Genomic DNA, 18,063 nt, shown 5'->3' with positions numbered 1-18,063 from the left:
AGGAGTGCAATGAGGTAGTTGAGTGTAGAGGTAGTGAAGACATGGATGAAGATTTCAACAGCAGATGAACAGTAACAAAGTCAAGTCATGACATGAATATGAGGTCGGAAGCTCATCTCGGGATCAATTGTGACACAAAGGTTGCAAACAGCCTGACTTATTCTCATTTGCCATAAATAAACCTGAGAGGCAGTGGAAATTCTAGCTCCAAATCGATCTGCGATGGCAAATCATGGCTGCAACAACTCACTTGCCTTATGAATAAATAGATTACTTGCATGCAAAATTTGACAGATTTGCCTAGGAAATTTCATGGTTTTTATGAATCACAGTAGTACAAGAGTCCATGGAGTGAGAAAAACTATTTGGTCTATCAAATTCCCTTCATCAACAGATCTCCTTAGTGTCCAGAGATGTGCAGGTTAGATGGGAGTTATGGGGATAGGGCGGGGGGAGTGGGCCTGGGTAGGGATCTCTTTCGGAGGGTCGTTGCAGACTCGATGGATCGAATGGCCTCCTGCACTTTAGGAATTCAATGGTTATTGTGGCTCAGCCATTATTCAAATTGCTTTGATACATATTATTCAGACTGCCAGCATCCACAGTATTTTGCTTTTGTTAAATTTCTTATTTTTAAGGATGTTTATAACAGATTCTTCTTTTAATGGCTAATGGAATGTCGGTGCAGATTGTCTATATCGACTTCCAGAAGGCATTTGTAAAGTTCCTTAATGAAGAATTATGAGCAGAGTTCGGGATTTGCATGTTCGTCATTTGAGATACTCTTGCAACATGGGTTGTGAATGAGTTGGAGGTAAGAGATAGAGTCTGGATAAAGTGCTAGTTCCCTGTCTGGCAGGAGCTGACTACATGGTGTTGATCGGGGATTTGGACTGGGAGTTTCAGCTTTCCACCTTGTATAAATGACTTGGATAAAGTCATTTGCACATGAAACTAGGTTAGTTTTTTCCAGAAAGTTGCAATGGTTCATAGACTAAGTGAGTAGAAAAAGTATTAAGTGTTGGACACTGAGAGATTTCAATCTGATAGAGCAAAATATTTTCTAAATTGCGAGTGATTAGAAACTGGAGGAACAAAGAGATTTGTCCCTGCACACAAATAATTAAAAGTGAGTACACAGGTGCGAAAAATGGTTAAAAGCTGATTGGAATGCTGGCCTTTGTATCAGCGAGGGCTAGAATTCAAATGAGATACTTCAGTGGTATAGAGCTTTGATCAGACAGCATCTAGAACTCTTCCAGTTTTGGGCACTATATCTGAGAGAACATCTGTTGGCTATGGAGTGGCATAGCACAGATTCACTGGAATGATAAAAAGGGTTTAAAGAGTGAAATTATACAGGTAGGTTGCATAAACTTGTCTTCCTTTGCATTTCCATGATTGAGTGATGAGCTAATCAAGGTCTTTAAAAAGATAAAAATATTTCTCTGGTGGGGAAATTCAGGGAGAATAATCTTTAGATTCAAGCTGGACCCTTTTTCACTCAAAAGGATGGTGGAAATCTTGACCTCACTCCAAAGGGCTGTGCGTGACAGATCAAATGAAATCTTCTAGATTTATATTGAGTAAGGGAATCAAGGGAGTCAGATGAGGCGTGGTCTAATTTGATCAAGGAACAGGTTTGAAGGGCTAAATAACTTTTATTTCTGTGCTTCTAATGTTTCACCTGTCTGTTGTCTGCAATCTCTCCATAGAAGCTGTCACATCTGCTTGAGATTACATGTGGCATGCTGCATTATATAATAAAAGCAAAATAGAACAGCTTCATAATTACTGTTTGTAGTGTTAGCATATGAATATTTAATCACATTAAGGTGGCATTCAGAACTCGGTTGAAGTATTGAATGACAATATACTAACTTGTGTCACACACAGTCAATTTAGGGTTGATGAAAACAAGTAAAGAGATTGCTGAATACAATTTCTGTTCACTAATTTCAATGGGAAAACCAATGTGTATAATGTAGAAATAAAACAGAAAATCCTGGAAACACTCCATAGTGTTGAGAGAATCAGAGTTAGTATTTCAAATTCTTATCTTCTCACTTAGGCTACAGAGAGAGAACTGTGTCTATCGCTGTGACTAGAATGTCCCCTCCTACCACTACATTCCTGTTAACACCCCTAGCTTGAATGGCTTCCTGTGCCACGCTGCTCAACCATCTTTCAGTCCCTGCTTTTGTCCATACATGATGTGGAGACGCTGGACTGGGGTGGGCACAGTAATAAGTCTCTCAACACCAGGTTAAAGTCCAACAGATTTATTTGAAATCACTGATTTCACCTGATGAAGGAGCAGTGCTCCGAAAGCTTGTTATTTCAACTAAACCTGTTGGACTTTAACCTGGTGTTGTGAGACTTTGTCTATACAAACTGCATAACCTCCAAACCTGTTGGGCAATTGCAAAGATTGAGGCTTTTGCCTTTTCGATCCCCATTCCTGCCTCACCCACAGTCACACGCTCCAATCCCTGACCACAGACCAGATCAAGCAATCCTATCCCAAGGTGTGTGACTACTTTCTGGAATAAAGTGTCCATGTAACATTCTCCCTCCCTGATGCATTGGTGTCTCCAGCTCTGCCACCAGCTCAGTGAATCTGAGCCAAAGTTCTTCAACACTGCTGATGTGTTTGCCTTGGACCACACTGGTGTCCATCAACTCCTACATTTTGCAGCTATAACGCATTAGCTGCCCTGCCATCTTTACAGTGTTTTAACAAATTCATTATTTTACTGGCTAAATTTAGTCAATGTCTCTAGTCCTGCCTGTGCTTATACTTTTATTATTTCAATAAATATTTTGACTTGCCCTGATTGAAATTCCCTAGTTTGGAAAAAATAAATTGAAGTACTCACCAGCCAGTCACCTACTTTCTTTCCTCTGATGTATTTTTCTTCCAAACACGGGTTCTGACTGACTCCTTGTTGCAGGCAACATCCCATGAACAAATAAAAATAACAGCACAGAACCAAGTTCGGAAGAGTGAAGGTGACCATAATCAAGTGCAAGTTTATCACATGGAGGCTGATGAATGTATTTAACAAGGGGCAGAGATAATTTTTGCTAATTCAAATGGGATAGTGGAAACAACTGGGGAGTGTGAATCAAGACTATTTAATGGTAGCTCTCAAACTGTGATTTGGCATGATGGATTGCTATAGTTTCTCCAACCCTGCATGTTCTTAACTTGATGAGAATTGTGCTCTCACCGAGGTCTGTTTACAACTTGACTGTCTTGGTAAGAAATGTTAAGTAATGGGTTAAGAGACATTGCAATTAGTTGTCTCATTTATGTTAAGTGTTCAGTGATTGTCTCATTTATGTTAAGTGTTCAATGATTGACACTGATATGTAAAGGGGCTTCAGGTGGACTCTGGAGCTTGTGATGATCTGTAGAGTTCTGTGCAGAGTGAGTTTGAACCATTAAAGGTGTGTTGGTGAAAAAGGAGCTGAACTCTTGTCTCTTCATACCACAGCATCTAGTACATGTTATCAAGAAGCTTTGATTATCCAGATGCTACTCGATTATTGCAGTTTTAGAAAGTGATTGTGTTTTAATTTTCTGTTCAAAATTCTTTTAAATTTTACTTAAGTTCCCATTGAGATACATTGCTAATAGTTTTTATGGTTATTACATTTTATTGATATGACAAGAATGAACATAGCTATGAGAACAAGAAGATAATCTAAATTTAGGCCAGTTTTCTTATGTTTTACCTTAAATCCATCTCTACACTGAGAGAAAAATAACGTGATATGAGTCATGTGGAATGAGAAGCAATAATCTCTTATTAAAGTTACTAGCTAGTAATATCCACCTTAAGTGTTAAGGTTGTTGAGTAAAAGTACTGCTGTGTTTGCTTTAAAATGATAGGTCTTTAGTACGATCAAAGATTTTCCCTAATACTGATGATAAGAACCCTGAAGACCCTCTTGCAGAGGTGAAAGACCCCCTACCAGAAAAACTGAAGCAGTCCGTTGTAAGTAATGTTTATTGTTTTATTAATTGCTATTTGGATATATATGCAACTTTATAGTCCAGAAATGATTATCATATATACAGCTTTTTGTCTTTGTTCTTGGGATGTGCATAACACAGACAAGAGCCTGGCTGTGTTTCGATGTCAGATCTTTTAGAACCATATAAAAGTTACAACAGGAGGCCATTTGGCCCATCTTGTCCATGCTAGCCCAAATACACCCAGGTGCCTTTTCTAATCCCATCTTCCTGCTCCCAGTCCATAGTCCTATAGTTTACAGCATTTAAAGTGCAGATCCAGGTACTTTTCAAAAAGAGTTTCGGGCCTCTGTGTCCACCATGAATTTGGGCAGAAAATTCCAGACTCCCATCACCCTTTATGTAAAAAAATGTTCTTCCTCATGTTCCCTCTACAGCTTCTGCCACTTATCTTGCATCTATGTCCTCTGGTTCTTGAATTCTCCACCAAGGGAAACAATTTTATCCTGTCCTCTCTATCTCTTCTCATAATTTTGTACACCTCAATTAAGTCACTCCTCAGCTTTCTTTGTTCCAAGGAAAATAACCCCAACCTACCCAATTTCTCCTCATAGCTACATTTTTCTAGCCCTGGCAACACTCTTGTAAACCTCTTCTTCATTCTCTCTAGAGCAGTTACATCCTTCCTGTAATGTGGTGACCAGAATTGCACGCAATATTCCAGTTGTGGTCTCACCAGTGTTTTCTACAATTCCAACATTATGTCCTTTAATATTCTATACCTCTGAAGCAGAGCATTCCATATGCTTTCTTAACCACCTTGTCTACTTGAACTGCTGCCTTTAGGGACCTGCGTACTTTTATGCCAAGATTTCTCACTTCAACTACCCCACTTAATATATTCCCATTTGTTGTGTACTCCCTATATCTGTTTGACCTCCCTAAATGCATGGCCTCACATTTCTGTTAAAATCCATCTGCCATCCACTTTACCGTCCACTCCACCAACCCATCTACATAATTTTGGAGATTATAGCTATCCTCTACACTGTCCACCACTCGGCCAATCTTTGTGTCGTCTGCACATATCCTAATCGTGCTCCCACATTCATGTCCACATTCATTAATATAGAATACAAATAATAAGGGTCCCAACACTGAACCCTGTGGTACACCACTTGAAACAACTTTGCACTTGCAAGGGCAGCCATCAATTGTATTTGCCAAAGCAATAATTGGATTAACCAGAATAGGGCCTTAACAGGGCCTCACAAAGAAGAGGCTAGTTTAGGGAGGAAAAAATAACAGGAGTTAATTATCAAATATAATTGTTCAAATAATATGATGCAAATATTTTCAAAAATAACTTGTTTTTTTTTTTGTTTCTTCTCTAGAGTGAACGTTTACAGTCCGATCTGATAGTTTGCACAGTCATTGCCATCTTATACTTTGCTATCCATGTCAGCACAGTCTTCATTGCCCTGCAGGTAAAGAGCTTGAATTTTCATTCTACAGAAACCAAGGTTCAATGAAGCTATGAGTACTGGACCTATGATTAGTAGCTATTACATATTAGTAGGTTAGTGTTTTAGTGAAGGTCGTGGAAAATATTTCAGGAAAATATTGGGTGAATAAAAAAATCCCGGTTATGCAGAGAAATTGTCTGTGGAATGCTCTACAGTCTTGAAAGCCAGAACTGCATTATAACCCTCACTGTAAGCTCTTTATTATGGTTATGCACTAGTTAGCTGCTAGATTCAAATATTGAACATTGCTGTGTAGAGCATGTAGAATGATGACCAGAGCCAAACAGCGATTTAATTCCTGTAAAACTTTCTAAGTGAAGTATGTTTCTTAATCATACACAAAGTATTTTCCTTCGAATTTATTTGTCAGGGACAGAATTTTGTCATTATGTTGATGTTTTGTTCCTTAAAACAGGCTTGTCCAACCTTTTGACTCGGGGAGGGGGCACATTTGTATGCTTTTCTCACTCAAAGGGTCGATGAGCAAATTTCAGAAAGATAATGTTTGGCACAAAAATAAACTGAAATTCAAAAACGAAGTTCAGATTTCAAGTAAAGAAACAATTGCTGAGCACCCACTCATCCGGAGAATCCCTACAGTACAGAAGCAGACTATTCTGCCCATCGTGTCTGCATTGACCCTCCGAAAGAGCTCTCTGCCTAGGCCTACTCCCCTACCCTATTGCCGTAAACCTGCACATTGATCATGGCCAATCCACCTGACCTGCACATCTTTGAACTGTGGGAGTAAACCCACGCAGACAGGGAGAGAATATGCAAACTTCCCACAGACAGTCGCAAAATGCCGGAATCAAACCCAGTCCCTGGCATTGTGAGGCAGCAGTACTAACCACTGTGCCATCATGCACATGTGACAAACTGTGTAAACCTTTTTCCTTGCCTTGGTAGACTACATGCAAGTGTCCTCAGTACTCTAGTTGGAAAATCAATGAAATGCGGAATGAATCTGTATTCCTCCATCCCCCTTGACGTATCAAGGTCCTTTTTACTCAAATTAATCATGTCTCAGAGTGATCTGTGTTGAGGCCTCAATTATCCACCATACTTATTAACTAATTAGGTGATGCAACAGGAAACCGCCCCTCCTAATTTCCCAGTGACACAAAGATCGGTGGCGTTGTAAGCAATGTTGATTTGAGTGTAAATGTACAAAGAGCTATTCTTTATTTAAACAAATGAACAAAACTGGCAAATGGAATTCAATACAGACAATTGTGAGGTCATACACTTAGGAGAAAAAAAGATAGAACAGGGTTCTTTCTAAATGTTGAAGGCTAGAAACAGTGCAGTCCTTTGAGACTTGGGGCCCAGATGCATAGATCTCTAAAATTCCATGAGCAAGTAGAGAAAATAATTAGGAAGACTAATGGAATAGAATACTGACGTTACCCCCCCCCCAGGGTGGGAGAATCGCCGGAGCGAATCGCTCCACGCTGCCCCGACACCCGCGCACGATTCTCCCAACCCCCCGAAAACCAGCGCTGCGCGAATTGCGCCGGGCCGCTCGGAGAATCAGCGGATGGGCCGAGCGACCGCACGTAAACGGCCGAGTCCTGCCGGCGCTGTCCCCACCTGGTCGCTGCCGACGGGTACTCATCGCGAACGCTTGGGGGGGGGGGGGGGACTCCAATGGGATCTGGCCCTGCGATCAGGGCTCACCGATCGCGCACCCCCCCCCCCCCCCCCCCCCCCCCCGCCCCGGCCTACCTCCTTCCGCGGCCAGCCCCAGAACCCCGGCGCCATGTTGGTGAGGGGCTGGAGCGCTCCTCCAGGTACCTGAGCATGTGCTAGTTGGCGCCGGCCCAACTGCCCATGCGCGGGACCCAAGGCTTTGACGCGGCGCCGGGTCTCTGACGCCACGCTGAGGCCCCGCCCCAGTAAACCGCACGACGCCCCTGCTAGCTCCACGGAGGGTGGAGAATAGGGGTCTGGGAACGGGCGCCGACGCCGGAGTAAAACACTCCGGTTTTTACTCCGGCGTCGGCACTTAGACTCCCGTTGGGAGAATCCCACCCAATATCTGGCAAATTAAAGTGCTGGAGGTTAGAAGTCAGTCTATAGCTATATGAAAGCCTGGTTAGACAACACCTGGGTGTGTTCCGCTCTGGGCACAATACCTTGGGAAAGACACATTGGCCTTGGAGAGAGTGCAGTGTATTTCTGTTCTCAGAATGATATCTATACTCTAAAGAGTTAAATTATCAAGAGAGATTATGCAAATTAATGTTGAATCTGTAGAATTTAGAAGGTTTATAGTCATTAAGGAAAACTGATGGGGGTAGATAGAGATAAATTAATTGTACTAATTGAGAAGTCCAAGACTATGAATCATAGTCTATAAATTGGGAGTCAGATTCTTCAGGAGTGAAGCTAGGAAACACATCAACATTCAAAGGGTGATGGAAGTTTGGAACTCACTTCTGTTAACAGCAATTGATGCTATGTAAGTAATGAATTTTAAATCTGAAATTGATCGATTTTCGTGAATCAATGTGAGGTGTTAAAGGATATGGGGCAAAAGTGGGTATGTGGAGTTAGGTCACAGATTAGTCAGGATCTCATTGAAAGGTAGAACTGGTTTGAGGGGCCAAATGCCATTTCTGGTTCTTATGTGGCTTAAAATTTACTGTTTAAAGTTACCTGACAAAAACAAATTGGTTTCAAATTTCTTAATCTAATCCAAGATGATGAAAGAGCATCTTAAAATTGTCCACGGTCAACATGGCTTCACTTCGCGTGAGAGTGTACTATGTTATATAGGTGTAGGAACCCTATTGAGAGCAGTAGTACTAACCAGAATAACATTGGCACAAGTTACAACTTTAACATATTTTATAACCTCTATAATTAACTTTATAGATTATGAAGTAACGGAAACTAAACTTAGAAGTTGATTTTTTTTTTACATTTAAATTTCTTTGCTGGATAAACTCTAGCCTGTGAACTGTGAAAATCAGGGGGTTGAGAGATACGGCAAGAGGTTTCACATCTCTGGAACTTGGTTATTGATTTACGCTGCTCCATCATATGCTTTGCGCAAACAGCATCTCAGTCTTGGCCTTCCCATTCATTTTAAAAACCTTGCACACTAATTGCTAATTAAACCCACGACAGAAGATCAAGTCTGGTAATTAACAGAATAAGCACTTTTCAACAACCTGATAATTGTTAATGCAATGTCAATCGGCCTCATTGTCAGAATTATAGAAATTTGCAGCAGAATGTAATTGTGTCCATACCAGCAGAAAAAAAGAATTCCAGCTTAGTCCCATACTTGACCCATGGCCTTGTCATCTTAATTGTTCTTGGGGATTTTAAAAATGTGTTAACATTTAGTTTTATTACTTTTCTTGACTGCCTCTGTTTTTTTTCACTCCCTTAACCCAGCCTATCTTTCACTCTGTTTATCTTTCTCAACTGGATTTGACTCTAATTCACCTGCAATGATTTACCGTCCTCTCTCACTCCTCTGTTTCGGCGTCAATCCTTAAATCTTATTGATTAAAGAAGTACATGTTGCTCCCACCATTCATAGAATCATAAAATCCCTACAGTGCAGAAGAAGGCCATTTGGCCCATCAAGTCTACACTGACCCTTCGAAAGTGCACCCTAGCTAGGCCCACTCCCCAGCCATATATCCATAACTCCATCTAACCTTTGGACACTGTGGCGCAATTTAGCGTGGCCAATCCACCTAACCTGCACATCTTTTGACTGTGGGAGGAAACAGGAGCATCCCGAAGAAACCCACGCAGACAAGGGGAGAAAGTGCAAACTCCACACAGACAAGTCACCCAAGGCCAGGTTCCTGGTGCTGTGAGGAAGAAGTGCTAACTAGTGTGCCACTGTGGCACTCCGAGGGCTCAGGTATGCCCTTGCCATACCTTTGTCAGCTCTCACATGCAGCAAATAATGGTACAAAGAAAATTGAAGTTGAAGAATGAGGGAAGAAGTAATTGACTTGGCACACCCTCGTGAAACACTCCAGTTTCGATAGGTTTTGGCCCAGTGTCATTGCTGATATATACTGGTTATCCTTTATCATTGTTAATTTTTAAACATTTTTATTTACAGCTCACCTGCAATCTCTGCATGTGGGATTATGCACCTAAGAAAACCAATCTGCAATACTTCACACCTCTTAGCAATGTTTTAGGTGGGAAGGGGGGAAGTGAATATCTTGGCATTTTAAGCTAATACCATTGTGTCCTGGAATTTATGATGATTCTAACAGAGAATGTTTGAAGGGGTATGCACGTACAATTGGCCACTGAATAGTCAAATAAGCATAATAAGTCTTCTACCCACAAAAAAGCTTTGGCTTATTTGTGAGCAGGATGGAATCATTAATGTCAACAGTTACTGTTGAAATATTAATCACCATTAAATGTTCTTCGTTATGATTGTAGAATTAAAAATGATCTATTGCAAAGTTATCTGCTATTCCCCACTGGTTAGTGGAACTTAGTGAATAATCAGAGTTTGTCTAGAATTAAGACTGCATTGGTTAGTAGCTCGGGAGAGTGAACAACTTTTTATTCATCTTAAGAGAACAGGATTAAAGGTATCTTGGTTTATGCAGCAACGTGCAGTCAACATAGGACAACATATTCAACTTTGCCTCCACCATGAGCTGCTCTCCTGTTGTGTAAGAGCCCTGTAAGACATCTGCTGTCGTGGAAACAGTTTCTGTGTGGCTCGGATAAATCAAGGAAGTGGGCGAAGAAGAATCGAATATATTAGCATGAGGAAAAAGTGGAAAGGCCGTTGGATATTAAATATATTACATTGTTACTCAACACATCTGAAGAGAATTGTGTTGATTTTCATTTTTGGTTCTCAAAATGTACAAGGGGTTGAATTTTAGCACCTGTGTGTCCAAAATAAAGCAGTGGCTAACACAAGGCTTACAGAATTGTCATTAAAAAGGATATAAAATCTCATAGGCCCCTTAGTCTTTAATTTTAGGAAATTAAATTAAATTAGCATTTGTTACATTATTAAAATATTCAAAAGTGCCTCACGCAGCAAATATCCATACCGAAGTAAATTTATTGACTGCATATTTCTCTTGTCTTCCAGCCTGTTCTCAGCTATGTGCTGTACACCCTAGTAGGTGCAGTGGGATTTCTAACACATTACCTGCTGCCTCAGTTGAGAAAACAGCTCCCTTGGCACTGCTTCTCTCATCCACTGCTGAAAACCAAGGAATACTATCAGTTTGAAGTGAGAAGTAGGTACTCCACTAATAGCTATAGTACAATAATCATAGTGAGTGGCGACTGTCCATAAAGGTGAATTGAATGGTTCATTGATTTAATTGTTGCACTATAATACCTTAAACTAATATAATTCAAAGAAGTCTGGCGATAATGTCTGTATAACATTTACCGATATAATGCTGCGATATTTGAATGAGATTAGTTGAATTTTTCAGGCAAGAAGCAGGTTCAAAATGAAAACAAGTCTTTAAGGGTGCAAAAGTTCATTAAAAAGAATTGACAGAGGGAGCTCTCAGAATGAGCAGAAAAATAATTTTGGGGAGATAATAAATGATAAACAAAATAATGGAAGTGGTTTAATCAGGCCCACTTGAAGTTACATTTTAAGTTCCTTCTTTTCAAATTTTCCATTTTATTGGCATGTGTCTACAATCCGTATCAGCTAAAATTTTACAGCTTAATTTGTAGGAAAGAAACATTTACAGAATTATTATTGCAAGTATCTTGTACTTTTCACTATATATTAAAGGGAATAACTTTCACACCTTTGACAACACCTGGATCTATGGTTTTCATTTCTGTCTGGAAATAGTTTGAAAATGTTTGAATTAATATATAGAAATCTCTTTGGGTAATTATAATATTTTGATTACTTGGAACAAGAGTTGCGCATTTGCAAAAATATTTTTAGTTGCAAATTTCAGTGATTCTCCAGTCACTGCCAACATGAATACTTCAATTGTTGTAATTTGTGTGCGCTAAACGTAATTTTTTGTTAAAAGGTTCTGCAAAAGACTCACTTTGGTTAAGCACTAATTCTTTTTAAAAAAAATCCAATTAAGGGGCAATTTAGCGTTAGCAATCCACCTACCCTGCACATCTGCGTGAGACCCACACAGACACCGGGAGAATGTGCAAACTCCACATGGACAGTAACCTGGAGCGGAGATTGAACCCGTCTCCTTGCCGCCATGTGCAGCAGTGCTAACCACTGCGCCATCGTGAGGCCCTTGGTTACGCACTAACGTTGAATTGTTTAGCTTCGTGCCTTCCAGAAACCACCTTAAGTGTTTCTTTTTCTCACAGATGCTGCTCATGTCATGTGGTTTGAAAAGCTTTACGTTTGGCTCCTCTTTGTGGAAAAGAACATTATTTATCCATTGATAGTTCTCAATGAACTGAGCAGCAGTGCTAAGGCGATAGCTAGCCCAAAGAAACTGGACGCAGAGTAAGGTGTTTCTCTTTATTATTCTCTTGTTCACCTAAGTCTTGAAGAATTGATTTTCCCTTTTCAACTGTTGCGCATCGTATACAATTTCTGGCAGAGGTAGAAGGTCACTTTGTAATCCTATGACTTCCCAAACTTGACTGCTTAAAACATTTTGACTAGCTTAAGATGATTTCCCATGAATCTGAGGTTAGATCCATTTCCGCAAATTAGGAAGTGCTTTACCTCTGCTTGTTTGTTTCCTCTGAGTTATCCATGCAAATTTGCTAACTACTTGTGAACCATCGATGGGCAACAAATCTATATCTATATTTTTGTTTTATTGCACAAGATATAATTTCCCTTCATGTTCTTTCTGCAATGCTGTTGACACATCTGACTAGATATGCTCATAAATAAATGTTGATGCTGGTATGGAGGTGTAGGATTTGAATAGGCTTCGACTTTCAACTTAGAATGTTTGCGATTATTTGTTTTAATTGGATGTGGGTATTATTGGCAAGGTCCATCCTTAATTGCCTCTGAACTGAGTGGCTTGCTAAACCATTTCAGAGGGCATTTAAAGTCAAGCATATTGTGTTGGGTCTGGGCTCGCATGTAGACCAGACTGGGTCAGGACATCGAATTCCCTTTCCACAAGCACATTAGTGAGCCAGATGGGTTTTTACAACATTCGGTATAGTTTCATGGTCACTAATACTGAGACTAACTTTATACTCCAGATTTAGTACACCAGCTGCCATGGTAAGATTTGAACCCATATCCCCAGCACATTAGCTTGGGCCTCTGGATTACTCTGCCAGTGACATTATTACTTGCAATTCCCCCTAAAATTATTTAAAGTAAATATTTAACATATTTAAGTTTTACATTTTCTTATGAAACTGAAATGGACCCTTTCTGGGATTTTTATGAAATGGGATTCTTTGGTCTGATTAACAGCAACACCATATGAATGACACAGAATAATTGTGTAGTATTCATAGAGATGGAATAATACATTGATTTATTCAGTGATAAATAAGTAAATCTATTGAATAGAAAATGGCACTTTTGTTTGGAACACAATTTTCGAAGCATTTCCTGCAGTTTTTTTGATGATCCCAGTGATTCGATCCCTGTAATTTTGCTTGACCTGTCTTACAATTGATTGCTTTAAGTATGGTACTCTCAAGAACCAATTCTGTGCTCTCCTCTAGGTTTGGCGCACTAATGATCACCATTGCAGGGATGAAATTACTTCGATCTTCTTACAGTAGCCCCACATACCAATATGTAACTGTTGTTTTCACTGTGCTCTTCTTCACCTTCGATTACAAGGCTTTTTCAGAGACTCTGCTTTTGGACCTCTTCTTCATGTCCATACTCTTCAGTAAGGTATGTTATAAGAACAAAGATACAATTGGTTGATATAAGATAAACAGTATGCTGATCTTTCTAAAATTGACTGAGTTGAACAGAGTTACAATGATTTTACATATGTTGCATGTATCGTAGATTGTACGGTAACAGAAAATTTAAGGGAAGATTTATCTTGCCTATTGTATGTTAATTACTACTTCCACATGACAGGAAAAACAGATAATGGGACATCTAGTTTGGTTATCCATATGGTGACCTCCTGAGATGCCGAATGCCCATCTGTTCCATAGGTAACACCCTTAAAGACCCTTAAAGACCTTCATAAGATCTTAGAGGACAGATTGATGTGGTATTTTCCATGATCTGGAACTCATGACCATAATTGTTTTTCTGGTCATTACTTGGCTTTCACTTGTGGGCTGGTGACAACATCAACTGTGCCATAAGAGGATTTGTTTGCATTCTGTTCAGTGTTTTCGAGGTACCTCATCGATGAGGTGTTGGGTTCCTTATGCTGCATGTGTCCCATGATTTTATCCATCTTGGTAGTGTGTTGATCCTCCTCTGAGGTGGTCCCTCGGGATGACCTGCTTCCACTCCAGTTTGATGGGTCCCGATGTCACAGGACAGTTGGTACTTGAAGGGTTGTTTTGGAGATTTGACTGCTCCTTCTGGCACCTTAACTTGACCTTTGCATGTTTCCAGAAAGTCTCTTGGATGTGTTTAATGCCTTTTCGGATGAGCTTTCTTCATTTTGGTTGGTCGCAAGCCAGCTTGAGTCGGCATAGGTGTTTGATCCTTCAGGGACGCTTTGAGGACATCCCTAAAACATTTCCACTTTCCTCCTGGCAGCCTCCTGCCGCGTCCTAATTCTGAATAGAGTAATTGCTTTGCATGTCTGCTGTCAGGCATAAGTTCAATGTAGCCCACCCAGCAGAGCCTATTTTGAGTGATTAGCACCTTGAACACTGTACAAGTTGGCTTGGGAGAAGACAGTGCTGTTGGAGTGCCTTTCCTGAAGGATCCTCATCGGCACTCTGAAGGCAAGTATAGGGAAGGTACTCACCCCCTTGCCCCTTCCTCGGAGTGCAAGCCGCCAGGTCCCTGTTTCTCAGGACTTGCACCAATTCACGTCAGCGGGACTCCCAGATGGGGAGGCTGGAGCATCCCAGGAGATAGGTGAATCAGGTCTCCTGCCTGATAATGATATTAAAATTAGGTTTAGTGAGGTATTTGCAAGTTCCCACCGGGCCTAGTCGGGTACGTCGTTGGGACTGGCAGGGTGGGCTGCTAGACTCAAAAAGGGTTTGAAGCCCGGTTTTAAGCCTGTTTTTGCGATCTGCCCGATTCTCTGGGCCACTTGTGATTCCTGTCTCTGGCTAGCAGACCCGGCGAATGTCTCCCCAGACTATTGTGGGGGTATTGTGGTAAACTATGATTTAGTCCCAGGTTTAAGATGATCCTCTTTTTCTCAGTCGATGGAAATCTGAGTTGACATATTGGAGGTGGTGATAGATTTTGATTACTATGTATGCCTTCATTGAGAAGAACCTCCCAAGAAATGGAAAATGGTCCATGTTTTCCAAGATCTCACTGTAGACCCGAATCAATGGCGGGAAGTTTGTGTTGTGGATGTTGGTTGGAAGAGGACCTTCGTTTTCTGTGCATTGGTGAAAGGCCCATTTTCTCATACATTTTGATAAAGGAGTCGACAGTGACCAGGAGCTCAGTATCTGAGGAGTGCACAAACAAGCATCAGGATACATACTGAAGCTCAGCGATTGAAGTTGGAGTGGTTTTAGTTTTGGATTGAAGGTTGAACAATTTCCCATCTGTTCCATGGGTAATCTTGCATGTGGGTAATTTGCAAAGAGGGTAAGAGATGAGGTGCAGTCGGCGGAGGATGGTGACATATTTCTGAGGGCAGCCAATTGTGAGGAGAATACTCCATAACCCGTCACGGCATAAGCCACCTGGCTTCACACAGTCTTTTGTGAGATCGAAAAAGGCCATGTGCAGTGAGTTATTGATGCTATTCCTTGCACTTTTCTTGAATTTGTCACTCAGTAAAGATTATGGCTGTGGTGCCTTTCGATTGTCAGAAACTGCCCCAACTGTGGAAGGTGTTCCTCAGCCACGGGGAGGAAACAGTTAGGAGAATCCTTGCGATTACCTTCCCTGTGGCAGACTGTGGGGAGACTCTGTTTGGTTACCACAATTGGACTTGTCTCCCGTCTTGAATATAGTCATGATCACAGTGTTATTGAGATTCCCGGCATGTGCTCTTCCTCCCAGATGAGTGATATGAGGTTGCACAGCCAAGCCAGGAGTGTATCTCCACCATGTTTCAGAATTTAAGTAGGGATTCCATGTGCTCCAAAGGCCTTTTTGATACTATCTGCATGAATATTAGGTCCAGTTTCTCAGAATGGTGTGTGATTTTAAGTGTTTTTGCGGGGGATTTTTTAAATCTTTGTGAATGGGGAGGTCAGTGTTGTTCATGATTTTTCCCCTTGCATGGAGCACAATGTCATACTGCTGAATGACAATTGGGGAAATGTGGGATATCACCGGAAGTCAGAAGCTTGGGATACTGCTGCAGTACGAAGTGTCAACTAAGAAAATAAAATGAAATAATTAAGTAATGCGACTCTGGAATATTTGTTTCAAAACCATCATTAAAGTGAACTGAAGGAAGTTAAAGCCTTTAATTGGAAATCCAGCTTCAACCATTATTCCATTGAAGTGTAATGTGAAAGCGTTGAGCATTAAAATGTATATGCTTAATATTTTTCTTTTTTCTTTTAGTTATGGGAACTTTTCTACAAACTGAGATTTGTCTACACTTACATCGCTCCTTGGCAAATAACATGGGGATCTGCGTTTCATGCTTTCGCTCAGCCTTTTGCTGTGCCCCGTATCCTGTACTTATACTTTAGGAATGATTGATATTGTCTGTACGTCCATTTGCTGTACAGAAAACTGCAATAGAGGTGCAGGATTTACAAGCGTAGCTGCATACTTGGGCCAGCCTAATGCTCAGAGGAGCTGTTAACCTCCTATTATAATAAAACCTGAATGAGGGCATCAATTCAAACAAAATAAACCACACAGAGGACATTACCTTTGCTTTAAAAGCACAAACACAATTCACTTTTATTGTACACTGGTGTTACAGTACTGTTTATTATAATGGGGTACGGTACTTAAAATAGTTTTGTGCTGGCAATCATGAAAAAGCTTTTTATGATCTAGGTTGTGATATTGACTTTGTAAAAATATGCTAGTGTCTGGTTGTGTGCACTTGCAATGCTTTGGATTGATGAGCTGGATGGGAAAACGCCATCAACACTTTTGTGAAACTAGCCAATTAGAATGCACTTGTATCAACTGAAAGCTAAATTGCGGAAGTAAATTTATTTTATTAAGCGCCTATGTCGCATTTGCACCAGCTTTGACTAGTTAGCAACAAACTGCTGCAAGGACAATTACAGATATGTATCGGTGTTGAATCACATCAGGTCAGCGCTAAATAGTCCCATACACATAAGAACATACATAAGAACATAAGACTAGGAGCAGGAGTAGGCCATCTGGCCCCTCGAGCCTGCTCCGCCATTCAATTAGATCATGGCTGATCTTTTGTGGACTCAGCTCCACTTTCCGGCCCGAACACCATAACCCTTGATCCCTTTATTCTTCAAAAAACTATCTATCTTTTCCTTAAAAACATGTAATGAAGGAGCCTCAACTGCTTCACTGGGCAAGGAATTCCATAGATTCACAACCCTTTGGGTGAAGAAGTTCCTCCTAAACTCAGTCCTAAATCTACTTCCCCTTATTTTGAGGCTATGTCCCCTAGTTCTGCTGTCACCCGCCAGTGGAAACAACCTGCCCGCATCTATCCTATCTATTCCCTTCATAATTTTAAATGTTTCTATAAGATCCCCCCTCATCCTTCTAAATTCCAACGAGTACAGTCCCAGTCTACTCGACCTCTCCTCATAATCCAACCCCTTCAGCTCTGGGATTAACCTAGTGAATCTCCTCTTCACACCCTCCAGCGCCAGTACGTCCTTTCTCAAGTAAGGAGACCAAAACTGAACACAATACCCCAGGTGTGGCCGCACTAACACCTTATACAATTGCAACATAACCTCCCTAGTCTTAAACTCCATCCCTCTAGCAATGAAGGACAAAATTCCATTTGCCTTCTTAATCACCTGTTGCACTTGTAAACCAACCTTCTGTGACTCATGCACCAGCACACCCAAGTCTCTCTGAACAGCGGCATGCTTTAATATTTTATCGTTTAAATAATAATCCCGTTTGCTGTTATTCCTACCAAAATGGATAACCTCACATTTGTCAACATTGTATTCCATCTGCCAGACCCTAGCCCATTCACTTAACCTATCCAAATCCCTCTGCAGACTTCCAGTATCCTCTGCACTTTTCGCTTTGCCACTCATCTTAGTGTCATCTGCAAACTTGGACACATTGCCCTTGGTCCCCAACTCCAAATCATCTATGTAAATTGTGAACAATTGTGGGCCCAACACGGATCCCTGAGGGACACCACTAGCTACTGATTGCCAACCAGAGAAACACCCATTTATCCCAACTCTTTGCTTTCTATTAATTAACCAATCCTCTATCCATGCTACTACTTTACCCTTAATGCCATGCATCTTTATCTTATGCAGCAACCTTTTGTGTGG

At 40.9% G+C, this 18,063-nt stretch overlaps 1 protein-coding gene across 6 annotated transcripts in view; it reads left to right on the top strand.

Annotated features, from left to right (window-relative positions):
• Positions 1–18,063, top strand: part of pcnx1 (pecanex 1) — a 356,856-nt gene that overhangs the window by 277,607 nt on the left and 61,186 nt on the right. For all 6 annotated transcript variants that reach the window (XM_038784415.1, XM_038784439.1, XM_038784431.1 and 3 more), the window contains 6 exons: positions 3,899–4,004; positions 5,377–5,469; positions 10,613–10,763; positions 11,839–11,980; positions 13,180–13,357; positions 16,151–16,259. In XM_038784415.1, the coding sequence (XP_038640343.1) occupies positions 3,899–4,004; positions 5,377–5,469; positions 10,613–10,763; positions 11,839–11,980; positions 13,180–13,357; positions 16,151–16,259 (779 nt within the window). The remainder of the gene's footprint in view (positions 1–3,898; positions 4,005–5,376; positions 5,470–10,612; positions 10,764–11,838; positions 11,981–13,179; positions 13,358–16,150; positions 16,260–18,063) is intronic.

This window comes from Scyliorhinus canicula, chromosome 2, assembly GCF_902713615.1.
Source record: "Scyliorhinus canicula chromosome 2, sScyCan1.1, whole genome shotgun sequence".
Taxonomy (NCBI): Eukaryota; Metazoa; Chordata; class Chondrichthyes; order Carcharhiniformes; family Scyliorhinidae; genus Scyliorhinus; species Scyliorhinus canicula.
This window is presented reverse-complemented; position numbering and strand designations above follow the sequence as displayed.